At 35.2% G+C, this 13,815-nt stretch overlaps 1 protein-coding gene across 10 annotated transcripts in view; it reads right to left on the bottom strand.

Moving 5' to 3' along the window:
• Positions 1–13,815, bottom strand: part of LOC128238309 (mitogen-activated protein kinase kinase kinase 15-like) — a 280,117-nt gene that overhangs the window by 64,712 nt on the left and 201,590 nt on the right. For 6 of the 10 annotated variants that reach the window (XM_052954094.1, XM_052954098.1, XM_052954096.1 and 3 more), the window contains one exon: positions 12,740–12,775. The exons of the other annotated variants lie outside the window; for them this stretch is intronic. In XM_052954094.1, coding sequence (XP_052810054.1) covers positions 12,740–12,775 — 36 coding nt within the window. The remainder of the gene's footprint in view (positions 1–12,739; positions 12,776–13,815) is intronic. 10 annotated transcript variants of the gene reach the window in all.

Here is a 13,815-nt window from a genome sequence, read left to right as displayed (position 1 = left end):
AAACATTTCTGACAATATCAAGGATATTTGGGCTGAAAATGTAACCTCTAGAGTGTTATCAAGGTTTTACCATATTGGGCTCTATGACCTAGTTTTTGACCCCAGAAGACCCATATTCGAACTTGAGCTAGAAATCAACGAAACAACCTTTCTGACAAATTTCAAGGATATTTGGGCTGTAATTGTGATCTCTAGAGTGCTAACAAAGTTTTAACATATTTGGCCTCTGTGATCTTGTTTTTGACCCATGATGACCCATATTCGAACTTGAGCAAGAAATCATCGAAATCACCTTTCTGACAAATTTCCAGGATATTTGGGCTAAAAATGTTACCTCTAGATTGTTAACAACGTTTTCTCCATATTTGGGCTCTGTGACCTAGTTTTTAACCCCAGATGACCCATATTCGAACTTGAGCTAGAAATCAAATAAAACTTGGTAGACATGTTGCAAGAAACCCAATGAAAATACATCCCAATTGAGTTGAATTTTTGCCAAAAAAATGGTTAACCATCAAAAAGGAGTGGCCGAAACAAAAACATAATTATTTGAAGAAATATTATGAGTACATCCATTAGTCTTCTTTTAGATTATTTATACCTAGCAATAGTGGTTCTTGGAAGACTAATATGCTCCATCATATGCTATTTAAACCATTAATTTATTATGATAAAATTATCTGTAGGCTAAGAATTTGGAGTAGTCAAAACATCAGATCTTGATTAATAAAATGGACAAGATTGCAGGAAAAAACAAAATATTGTGAGAAGACATATTACACACATCAAGCATTGAAATTGTAAGTGTTACAGAAATGAATTGTGATCAATGTCATCCTAGCACAATATTGATATTTGTTTTCAAATTGTGAACATGGTCCAAATTTCTTTGCTGTGGCTTTAAAAATGAAATGAAAGTAGGTCAAAAGGGATGGGACCAGCTTTGACCCCCAGGGCATAATTTGCACAATCTTGGTCGAGGACCACTATATAATGCTTATTACAAATTATTAGAATTATTAAAGGTCTGGGACAAGCGGTTTCAGACAAGACTACTTTTACCTTAAACCTTTGAAAAGAACAATAATTACTTTAGAAGTGACTATTTTAATGAATTCATTCAATATAAAATCTATTCCTCTAAAACTAGACAATAATTCAATCTCCAACAGAAAGAGAGACAATATAGCAAGATTTGCTGCCCTTGCTTCAAGAGTAAACTTTACATTACAATCAGACTTCAACAAAATGTGTTTATATTGAACTTGAAACCCACAGGGTGGGGCCAATTTTTACCCCAGGGTCATAATTTGAACAAACTTGGTAGACAACCACAAGACAATGTTAACACCAAATATCTAAGCTCTAGGCCTCTTGGTTTTTGTCAAGAATAGTTTTGTAGTGTTTCCTTTAGGTTACCATGGCAACAAGAGTTCTGCATGGAATTTATTTCTTTGAACAATTTTGAAATAGCACCACACAAGGAACATTCCTATAAAGTTTCATCAAAATAGTCCAAGTGGTTTTAGGAGAAGATGATGTTTATAAACAATTGCTGATGCTGGACGATAGACGCCGGACATAGACCGATCACAATACCTCATCTTGAGCACTTTGTGCTCAGGTCTAAAAGTGTAGCACTGGTTTATTGATATTACTTCTGCAAAATTGCCTTTCACCGACACTTAAATTTCACTCTACTTTTCTGATAATCATAAACCTGCTTACATCTACTTGACCTCTGAAGTGAAACCAGAATTGCATGAAAGCATGTTCATCACTGCCTGTTTATCAATAAAACTAAACCAACTTAGTTATGCCTCACAATGTTGCAGGTATGGGACAGCTCATTAATTGCTCAATACTTAAATGAATGCAAGGAATTGAAAACCAATAAAAGGCCAATAACTTGTCACTGTTTCAACTTTTTAATAAGACCTTTACAAAGTCTTGGCCTAGTATGGAGGTATGCCAGTAGCATGTAACTTGGGCTTCTCGGGAAAAGTGGACGTATTTGAGGGGCCGGCTTTAAAGTGAGTCACAAAATGAGTTGTCTGTCTTGTGAATCCCAAGTTACATACTAATGTCTATTTCAAGGAGCATTTCTGTGAAATTATGTTGGAATTGGATCAGCAGTATCTGAGAAGATTTTCAAAGTTTTTTATTTGGTAGCTGTGACAACATGGAACCGTTTTTATTAAAGGAATCTGGAAGAGAAAGCAACATCCCTGTGAAGTTAAGTTGAAATTGACCCAGTGATCTAGGTGGAGGAATGGTTTGAAGGAAAATATTCACTCAGATTATGACACTCGCTAAAGTGGTACAACATGCCAATTAGTGCAAATACCCATGTCAATTATCGATTTAATTGTTAATTAAAGTCATAAAAGAAGATGTACCCTGATCATTAATACAGATAGGCGAAGCCATTGAATGCCAACCGTGAAAACACCGAGAAGGTCCGTATATTTGAGTAAACAATCCCTAAAGATTGCTGATGTCTACAAATTCAATCACTTTTGAATATCATCTCATTTCAATATTTATTCACACATTTTTGTTTGGTAAGTATCATACATGTGATAATTTCTTGGGTCGATTCCGGGACACCCATCGTAATGTCAACGCACACTAGGGGGGTCCGGCATGCCCCCCCGGAATTTTTTTTAAATGGGGAACGTCTGTGGTGCATTCTATAGCATATCTGGGGCTATTTTAGTCGTTTTTAACGTCGGGAAAATGTACCTATTTTGACTGCCAAGACGTATTTTTTACTTGACATGGTTGTTTTTTTTTTCTGCATTTTCTTGAAAAAATAAAACCACCAGATATTTTCCCAGGCTTTAAATGAAGTGCTAACCAGGAGGATATGCAGTCTACTTTCGGTTTCATCAAAACAGGAAATAAACAACTATACGGGCACCTGTTTTCCCGCGCTTTTGAGAACATGCATTACAAAATATTTATTTTTTCATCACATTTAAAACGTTTGCAATTTATGACACACAATATTTTTCAGACGATAAAGAAGATTTTCCAGTCGATGAGCTTTTTTTCCGTTTGGAGATGCATATAATTTTGATAGAGACGTGTCAACAATCGGCTGTATAAAGCGATCACGTGACTTACCATGGTCACGTGATTAAAGCACTCTATATAACCACCTGTAAACCCCATATCGTCAGTTTTATTTCGGCGTAAAAATACACACGATAGTTCGGAAAAAAGGTCAAAACACTAAAATTCCTTATGGACGCATAAGTTGTTAAAAGTATAACGACGTATCGACTTTGAAATTTGAAAGGAATATGGGATGTTTTCCGTGTTTTAATTTTGTTTTTTTTTACTCATTTTGTCACTTTCTTTGAACTTACCTTCATGCTCGTTTGTTGGTAAAATGTGTGAAAAATATCAATTCATCAATTAAAAGCTATCATTCATAAGACCAAACAAATCCATATGAAAACAATGAATTTGTATACAAGAACCCTCCCCCACTCGTTAAGCACAACAATAGGCCGATAGATCAATTATCGGGTGATTGACGATGACCTCGACGACACACGTACCAATTAACGGATTAGTGTCAACATGTCCTGTGTTTTACGACCAGTGTCCCGGACAGGCAAAATAGCTGACTTACATTGGTAAAATTAAGATAATCGATTCCGATTCCAAGATTATTTTTTTTTTTCGTTTTTTTTTTATGACTTTCCGGGACAAACATGCACCCTCCGTGACTCCGTGACAGAGATACGATTTCCGGGACAATCCCGGACGTTATCACATGTATGTAAGTATATTGAACGCGTTGCTTTGTACATTGTCACGTTGGGTGCTCAGTAACCTCCAATATAATCGATAAATTATTTCATTAAGGAAAAAATCAAAAACCGACACTCATCACTCACATCTTGTAAACATGGAGATTTTCATGAACAGCACATGACTAGGCACGTGCTTCTGTCAATTTGGTTCATAAAAACACATTTAAATGATTTGATTTATAATTTGTTAAAAGGCAGACATCATATATTAACAAAACAATTATAGTAAGATATACAGTGAAACAGATATTTACGCTGTATTATACTGCGGCCTCTGGTACGAATAAACTAGAGTATGTACATAACATGGCAATTGAAAAAGTGAATAAAGGGTCTTTATTTCGTGGGATCTTGAATTCGTGAATCACCTAACCCACGAAAACCACGAACAATAATGCCCAATGAACATTAATGATTTCACAGTAGTTGGCCTACTATCAAATTTGGATCATAATCAAACTTGGGAGGTTTCATTATCATAAATTTTGGTCATAGAAGTGAAAACTACCCCAATTTATTACCAAATTATAGAAAGATATAAATAGTGAGCTTAATTTAAGCTTAATCATGTTGTAAGGGACTAAACAATTTTCAAGAAATTGGGGCCTAAAGATAATTTTTCACAAATAACAGGTCTGAGAACTTTCAGCATGTGTCACTCAAAGTCCAGGTTCATAATTTTCCATGATGACTAGCAGGGCTTCTAAAATTTTGAAACCTCAATCGGTCCGGACCCAGCAACAACCCCCACCCCCAACCCCCCCCCCCACTCAAAAACAAGAGGCCCAAAAGGGCCTATGCTCTACTGGCATGGCTTTTGTGGTCATATCAATCCAGAGCATGTATGTATGGGTAAAAGCCAACAGACATGTACTTTATGTTTTGTGTTTGGGTTACCTGAAAACGTAGCACGTTCAACATCTGAGCCCAGAAAGTATTGTAAGCAGATTAGTTGCATGAACTATTTTAATATGTGCCAAGTAAAAGTCATGTGACAAAAAAATGCTTTCAAAACTGTACTCATAGTTAAAATTTCTGTAGTTTTAAAAGTTAAAAAAAGTTGGTCAAAAGGTCAAAGTCAAGGGCATCCTAGGAAAACATTGATCAATTTGAACAAACATTCACAATCAATTGTGCTGAGATGGATGCACGAACACACAAAAAGATTTTCAAACCTTTCCAGATTTATGTTTACCAAACCTGTGAACCCTGGGTGTGGCCAGTAATGACACCAGGTGCATAACTTAAACATTCACAACCAATTTTGTTAAGATGAATGCGCAAACTACAGAACTTAAAGCTAAAAAATGGCCTTTGGGGTTTCAATAAGAACAAGGCAGAGTAATTCACAAAATCAACTGCAGAAGCAAAAAGCAAATTGTCTCTCAAAATCCTAGACTTGCAAATTGTCTCCCTTAACTCTAGACTTGAATTTTCATGTACATGTAAACTTGGCTAAAAATAGAATTCGCTCATGCAGGCCTGGCTAAAAATAGAAAGCATTTCTTTAAAACTTTCATGGCCCATAATCTAGCCATTTATGGACGGATCTGGCTGGTTTTCGAAAGGAACCGAGCTCTAATGGATATCTATATACTGTACAAGTTTCATCGAGATACAATCAAAACTGAAGACTGTATCGTGTTCACAAGCAATTGTTTACAGACGCACGAACGCACGACCGCACGGATGCACATACTACGTACACATTACCATCGAATAAACTCTTCTGGCCTTTGGCCAGTAGAGCTAAAAACCTGTTCAATAGTCCGATTAAACAGAAATGTCACGCATTTTAGCGGCGTCTTTTCTGTCAAATGCGATGTGGCAATTCGTAACCGATTCAGATAGTCGTTGATACAAGCTTAATTCAAACGAGATTCTCATCAAGTTCTGCGGCGTTTCTAACAAGAACAACTGCGATCATAATTAATTGTGGCTGTCGGGAAGCAGCCAGACGACAAAAAATGAAACAGTATTATGATTTATTTGCTTAATGCTTATACAGTGGGTCAACATTCAACTGATAATCTTGAATAATAATATATATCTGGGATTATAATTGGGGCAACATATATTGACAACAATTTTTTCACTACTGCGAATTAATATGATGTAAGGCCACACCAAATTGATAACTTGTTCATCTGATTTTTTCCAAAAAAAAATTGTTTTGCATTTAGCAAAAAAGAGGAGCGAGCTAAGAGCGAACAAATATATATAGTCATTTAACTCACTTTTGCTCACATTTTATTCACTTATTAACTAAACAATGATATTGTAAAAAGTACAAGGATAATATCCAGTGAAAGAATGATAACACTAAAAAATAATTCTATACAAATATTAGTTTTGAGATCAAATAAATGCTAATTGAGATCAAGCAAATGTATTTCTTTGAAATACTTAATAAACTAGAACTGTAAGCCAAAGGCTAACGAATACCCCCCAACCCTTCCCTGTCTAGGTTGTTTGCCCTGGCCTTAGTTATGGTATCATTAGAAAGCACAAGGCAATACATTTATTTAGTTTATTTAGAATACCTATTACTGAATCAGGGACTGCCATGGCACTGCAGCAGAGATCACAAAATGGTCACTATAGTATGTTGGTACTGTGTCCACACTTATCCCCTCCAGGAGCCTGTGCACCCACCTCAGGGGAGATAACAAACCTGTTTCTCTCATTTTCACCATAAAGGGGTCATGATGAAAAATGACAAAGGAGTAGGCCACCAAAGCGAATATTACCCCACTCCCACCCACCTCAGGGGAGATAACAAACCTGTTTCTCTCATTTTCACCTTAAAGGGGTCATGACTCCTGACAGGATATTCCAAAATGAAGGTGGACGGGTGAATTTGACAGTCTGCCAACCCAATTTCTGTTTACCCACCCCCACCACCTCCCCCCCACACATGAGTACCAAGGAAATAATACAGGTGCACAAAATCACATATACAAAGGTTCACATCATGGTCATGGATAGCTGAAAGTTTGAGAAAAATATATTGAAAAATGACAAAGGAGTGGGCCACCAAAGCGAATATTGTAACAAATTTAAGGCCTGTATGCACCTAACTTCAGGACTTTTGATGGTCTTTTTAAGGACAAAATCAATTAAAGGTCTTTTTAAGGCCATGCAAACATTCTGATTAATACAGGTGCACAAATCACATATTCAACAGTTCATATCATGGTCATTGACATCTGAAAGTTTGAAAAAGATTTATAGAAAAAATGACCAAGGATTAGGCTAGACAAAGCTGTATAATTTTTGCCTATTTTAACTTATTCAGGGGCCATAATTGGAGACATGATCATGTGATTCCAACCACAATCACAGGGGCAAATGTTCTCACCATGGCTAAAAGTTTGAAAAAGATTCATTCAAAAATGACGAAGGAGTAGGACGAACAAAACTAATTTTACCCAATTTAACTCATTAAGGGGCCACAACTCCACTCAGGATCATGTGACTCCCACCAAATTCATGGAGGCAAAGGTTTACATCATGGCCATTAATATTTGAAAGTTTGAAAAAGATTTGCTCAATAGCTTCAAAGAAGAATCCTGGACAAAGCTAATTTTGCCCAATTTAACTCATTAAGGGGCCACAACTCCACTCAGGATCATGCGACTCTGACCAAATCCACGGAGGCACAGGTTTACATCATGGTCATTAATATTTGAAAGTTTGAAAAAGATTTGTTCAATAACGACAAAGATGAATCCCGGACAAAAAAAAAACGGACGGACAGACGGACAGACAGACAGACAGACGGACAACCCGATTCCAGTATACCCCCCCCCAAACTTTGTTTTGGGGGGTATAATGAGAAAACTTTAAGTCACAGTTATCCAGGTTTTTAAACCTTTTTGATTTATTTTTTTCAAAATACCCTATGCATGGCTAAGTTAAAGCCTGGACACAAGCACCAATGGTCACAGCCACCTGCCTGCCCAATGGCATATCCAAGTCTATTAACTGGGTTTTCCACTTTTCCTTAGGTAAACTTGGTTTAAAATAAAAATAATTCTCTAATACATTGTCATATCTCATGCCATCTTATATGACTAGACAAGGTGACTTGAAAAATAACTCACAAACTAAATATAGGCATTTGCAATCGAATGTAAACTACAGCTGTCACTCTTGCAATGACTACACGATTGGCCCTGGTAGCCATCTTAGTTCTGGGAGAGAATTTACAAAAAATCCTACACCGTATTGTAAACCATTTCAGCACCAAATATGTCAAAGAAAATTCCAGCCAGCGCCAAATTGATTTTAGGCTTTCTCAGAATTTAACGCCTATAAAAAACTTGCAGATTTTCCTTAATTTTTTTAGATATCTTGTTCAAATTTAGACAAGTAATAGAAATACATAAGACACTTTAACTTCTTTTTTACTGCAAATACTGATTGTGTCAATTTTCTAATATAGCAAAAAAATATTTCAAGAAAATACAAGAATATGCAATATTTTTTCACAGACAAAAACCAATCAGCATAAATATTTAACACTTGATTGATTTCCACATATAGTTTAAATATATATATATATATGAACATTTAAAATATCTACTGACATTTATTCGCAACATAAAGTGTGATTCATACCTTTTTCAAATCACAGTCTGACACCATTTTTTTTTATCCTTTTTGACTTATATTTACAAAATATACACAATCCGGCTTGTTTGATGTTTTTTTGTGAATGGTAAAACTCATGGGATTGCATGAAGCACATAGGAATGTCAGTCAGGTTAATTTTTAGCGTCATCCTACAGTCCACGAACATTAACTCATCGGCGACCAAGGCCTCCACCACGAGCACGCCCTCTTTGCCTCATAGGGACAGGAATTTCATGATCCGCTGCATCGGAGGAATCTGAAATTTTAATAAGCATTATTATACATAAATGTGCATTGTAGTATAATGTAGTATGCATTATTGAAACATATTGATGATAACACAAGAAAAGTGGTGTTCGTTTCTTGGCCAAACTTTATTTTTCTATTACTGTACATGCATTGCAAATGACTTAAATAAACACAATACTCTGATGTGTAGCAAAACAAGAGCCATCGTAAGACTCGACTACGCTGCTTTGACTTAGAATACAATAACGATGTTTGGTCTCTTTATGTCAAACCTAACTAAAATTATTCGATACATAAGGTGACTGATGCTGCCCTCCCACCAGCCCGCCCAAACAATGACACAAGTCATTCAAATAACTTGATTTCCCATTATGAAAATGTGGTTAAGAATATACAAATATGCCTTTCAAAGGAAATAAAATAAAAAAACAAAAAAAAAATCAAAAAAATCAAGGGCCATAATTTGTATTTAGGCTTAAAACAGAGTTATGTTTCTTGTTGTAAGATGGTCGTAAATAATTTTGAATTTTATTAAGTGCATTTAATGAACAGTATAGAAGTTTTTTTTATTAAAATCCCAACTTGCTCTAACTTTTACTTGCCTAAAACTTTAACCTAAGTCAATCAGGGGCCATAACTTGTGTTAAGGATATGGAGTTATGTAACCTAATTGGGTGATGGTCCTGAACAACTGTGTGAAGTATTAAGTCAATTGAATGAAGGGTATATAAGTTATTAAACAATATCCCAACCTGCCCTAAAACTTTAACCTAAGTTCCATAGTCAATCAGGGGCCATAATTTGTATAAAAGATAATATGGAGTTATCTAACCTCATTATGTGATGGCTCTGAACAACTGTGTGAAGTATTAAGTCAACTGAATGAATGGTAATGGAGTTTTAAGTGAAAATTGCCCTAAAACTTTATCCTGCCCTAAAACTTTAACCTAAGTCAATCAGGGGCCATAACTTGTATTTAGGATAATATGGAGTTATGTAACCTCATTGTGTGATGGTCCTGAACAACTGTGTGAAGTATCAAGTCAATTGAACAAAGGATATAGAAGTTATTAATAAATATTCCAACTTGCCCTAAAACTTTATCCTAAGTTCCATAGTCAATCAGGGGCCATAATCTGTGTAAAGAATAATATGGAGTTATCTAGCCTCATCATGTGATGGCCTTGAACAACTGCTTTAAGTATTAAGTCAATTGAATGTAGGGTATTGGACTTAACCAGACGCCGACGCCGATGCTGGGGCGAGTAGTATAGTCCACCTATTCTTCAAATAGTCAAGCTAAAAATACATCATATTTGCCAACAACAAAGAAGTTAAAATACACACCTGAAGTTTTTACCTGGACAGGTGTAGTTGATATAGATGACCAATTTGAAACTGTCTTTTCAAGGTATCGGTCTTCCGAATTCCCGTCAAACATGTCCGAACCAAATTCAAACTTTGGATAATCACTGTCATTCACGATGAAATTCTGCACTTCTTGCCCAGTAAATATACGTTTACTTTCAGCGGAAGCCAAATTAAAACAAACACATTTGGCCAAAATTTAATCAAACTTTAAATAGTGGTAGAATTGTCATTTGTTCATGTAATTTTCAGTAATCAGGAAGTTAAATAAATGTTTTCATGTTGGCAATTTAGTCACGATCATCTAGATGCTTGTATCAGGGTCTATATCGTTCATTGACTCTTATAAAGCAGCTGCATGATTGAGACTAGCCGGTGCTTTAAGGGAAAAGGCTACATTCTACTAAACAAATTAGCGCTCTTAAAAAAAACAACTATTTTTTTCAGATGGTGCGGGCGCAAGTGATAAAAAAACAAACATTTTTTTTTTGCTTTTCTTAAGAAATAGGTGCGGGAAATCTGATGTACAAATTCTTAATTTGGTGTGGCCGAAGCGGCGCACACTGCTTTCAGACTATGTAGTTAATCAAGCGTGTCGCTGTTGATATCCTATATATTACTAGGTTAATTAATTCGGATTTTTAATGCTTTCACGGATTAACAATGACAAATGCATTTATCTTTAAAACCGTTTTTAACCAGCAATGGTTCTCTATTACAATTCAAATTAACCTGTTTGGTAATCAACAAACAGATATATCATGTAATGATCGACAACGAAATAGCATATTGCCATGTGAAAATATGGACCGATTTTAACACTTAATCAGGATAGCTGCAAACACATCATTAACACATAGTTTGTTTAATTTTGTCTTCTGCCAATACCAAAACACGTGATTGGACCGATTGCAAGCGTCTGCTAATTAACAGATAGGCTATAGAGTGATCAGCGTAGCGGTAAAAGCAGCTGGTCACATCGATCTCATGGTAACTAAGACACTTTAATGACCTAATGGGGGTAGTTTTGAATGTGTGAATGACCCATGAATGTTTGTGTATTACAATTTCTACAACTTTTACTGACTTAGTCGTTTTGGACCAAAATTACAAAAAAGAAATGAGTAAATTTCAGACCAATTTCTTTTACACTTTTTGAAACTGAAATCAGTCTGGCTTGGTCAAAATCGTCCAGACCGGCAAATTGCTGGTTTTTGAAGCCCTGATGACTAGCATTCTCATCAAGTTTCATATTTTAGGTGTAAAACTTCTGTACCTTTAAAATACACAATATTTCCGACCATTATTTACTCATGTTAGACAAAGTGAAATGACACACAAATTGCGAGATCACAATATTCCATGGTGACCAGGATTCCAATAAAATTTCATGGGTGTAGGACTGCTACTTTTTCAGAACATTTTAACTTAGTAATGGGCCATTACTCTTCTTCAGCTAAGTGAAATTTCAAACAAAATGCAGGTGCACAATTTGCCATGTTGACCAACATTCTTATTAAGTTTCATCTGTGCACATACAACACTTATGGAGCTACATGCATTACAGGATTCTGCAATAGAATATGTGCACACATCCAGCCACAGATATGTCTATCTGGAAATTATATAACCTGGGCGCAGGTTGTATTAAGTATTCTTCACTAATGAAGAAAATCAGTTTAAATAATACCAGTTTTTAGGTCACCAAAGTTGAACATTGTAAATGGGTAATTTTAATAAGGGTTGTACACCTTGAATTCAGCCCTGGAACTGACACAAATATTAAACAAGCAGAAAGAAAAAAATAAACATCACAAACATATTCTGTGTAAATTTAAAGTGACAAAAATGATACAGTCAGGAAAAGTGACAAAAGAAGATACCATAAGCCAGAAATTGTTATGGTCAGCAAAGACAAGGAAGGTCGACTTAACCCCAAGAGATGTTTGCCCATTCCAGTACTACAAATAGTCATCCCTGTAATTCTGAAGAAAAGTGACACTAACTTTCCATTTATCTATACCATAATTTAACCTTATAAAAGAGCATGTGTTAAAACTTTACTGACTTTTTATTATTTGAGTTTCCCAGAAATAACTTGAGAAAACACCTAAAATTGCACTTTTACTTCAAAATAAGAATTAACACAATTAATACAATTGTTTTAATATACCAAAAAAGATACATAAATGTCATTATCTATGGTTCTTTTGAAGGATACAGAGATTAATTTGAAAGAAGTGCAGAAAACACAGTATTTCTACCCTATGCAACGATAGTAAATCACTGTAAATCTTTTAGCATTTACCAATCATTAAATATATTTTGATCGTTTTCAGCTATGAAATAAATGGTTAAAATCTTGTTATCAGAAATTCATATTTTCTATAAATGCACTATTTAGTAAGTAGTTTAAAGGTTTATCACTCAAAGTTTGGTTTGTAACACATGTTTATGTATTAATTTTGAACAGAGTGTCACTTTAATTTTGTACAGAGATGACCCCTTAATTAACTAGGATGAGATAACAGCATGCAAGCAAAGGCTAGTCTGTAATACTGAAGATTCTACCAGATTCTAAAAAAGGTTGGAAACACCTCTCTTGTGAATTACTAAAGCCCTGAGGAGCAATTAAGGGCAGGTGGAATATTATCTACCTGCCGTAATCCACGGATAAATACGGGGATGAGGCTCTGAAAATATAACACATGCACACATGAACATAGTTCGTAGAAACGGGCAAAGTACAAAATCACATGCACACACTCAAATGCATGTTTTGACACGATGATATGCTTTTAATGTTATTGCTTTAAAATCAAGAGCATTCATTATATCTAAAATCTAAAATAATTTAGAAGTGTTGAGGCAATAAAAGCTATAAACACAGTTATTTAAAAGAATAAGTGTTCACATTTCAAAAGAGAAACTTATACATAATTATTAGCAAAACAATATAAATAGAATACAAACAATCATGTGGCTAGAGAACCTTTTTCAGATTCATAAACCCCAATACCAACCCTTTTTTTAACCAAAAACAAGAGGCCCAAGAGCGCCTATATGCTCTACTGGCATGGCTCTTGTGGTCATTTTCAATCCAGAGCATGTACGTATGAGTAATAGGCAACAAATATATGGTTCACTTTTTGTGTTTGGGTTAGCTAAAAAATGCTGCATGTTCAACATCTGATGACAGAAAGTATTGTAAGCAGATTAGTTGCATGAACTATTTTAATATGTGCCAAGTAAAGGTAATCTGAGGGTAAAAAATATTTGCTTTCAAAACTCTACTCATCGTCAAAATTTCATTTCTGTACCTTTAAAAATTAAAAAGTTGGTCAAAAGGTCAAGGACATAAGAGGACAACATTGATGCTCATTTGCAAAACTGTGCACATGGTCAAAATTTTATTACTGAAGCTCCAAAAATAAACAAGAGGGCCATGATGGCCCTAAATCGCTCACCTGAGTAAAAGAGTTTAACTTTTGTTATGAATATAGCTTCTTTCTCAAAGAATATTGAACAAGAGCTGTCACAGTATATGACAAATGCCCCCAATGTGACATTGACCAATGAACAAGTACATAAAAAGTTGATCTTGCCTATATGTGTCAAATACATATTGCAAGTTATTTTAAATTGCCTCTGAGCATAGAAAAAATACCACCCATAATTGACAGCCAACACTCTTATGTCCTTATATTCAGCATTCCATTGTGAATAAACACTT

Source organism: Mya arenaria, chromosome 6, assembly GCF_026914265.1.
Source record: "Mya arenaria isolate MELC-2E11 chromosome 6, ASM2691426v1".
NCBI classification, from domain to species: Eukaryota; Metazoa; Mollusca; class Bivalvia; order Myida; family Myidae; genus Mya; species Mya arenaria.
The sequence above is the reverse complement of the archived record's forward strand: the minus strand, read 5'-3'. Positions and strand labels throughout refer to the sequence as shown.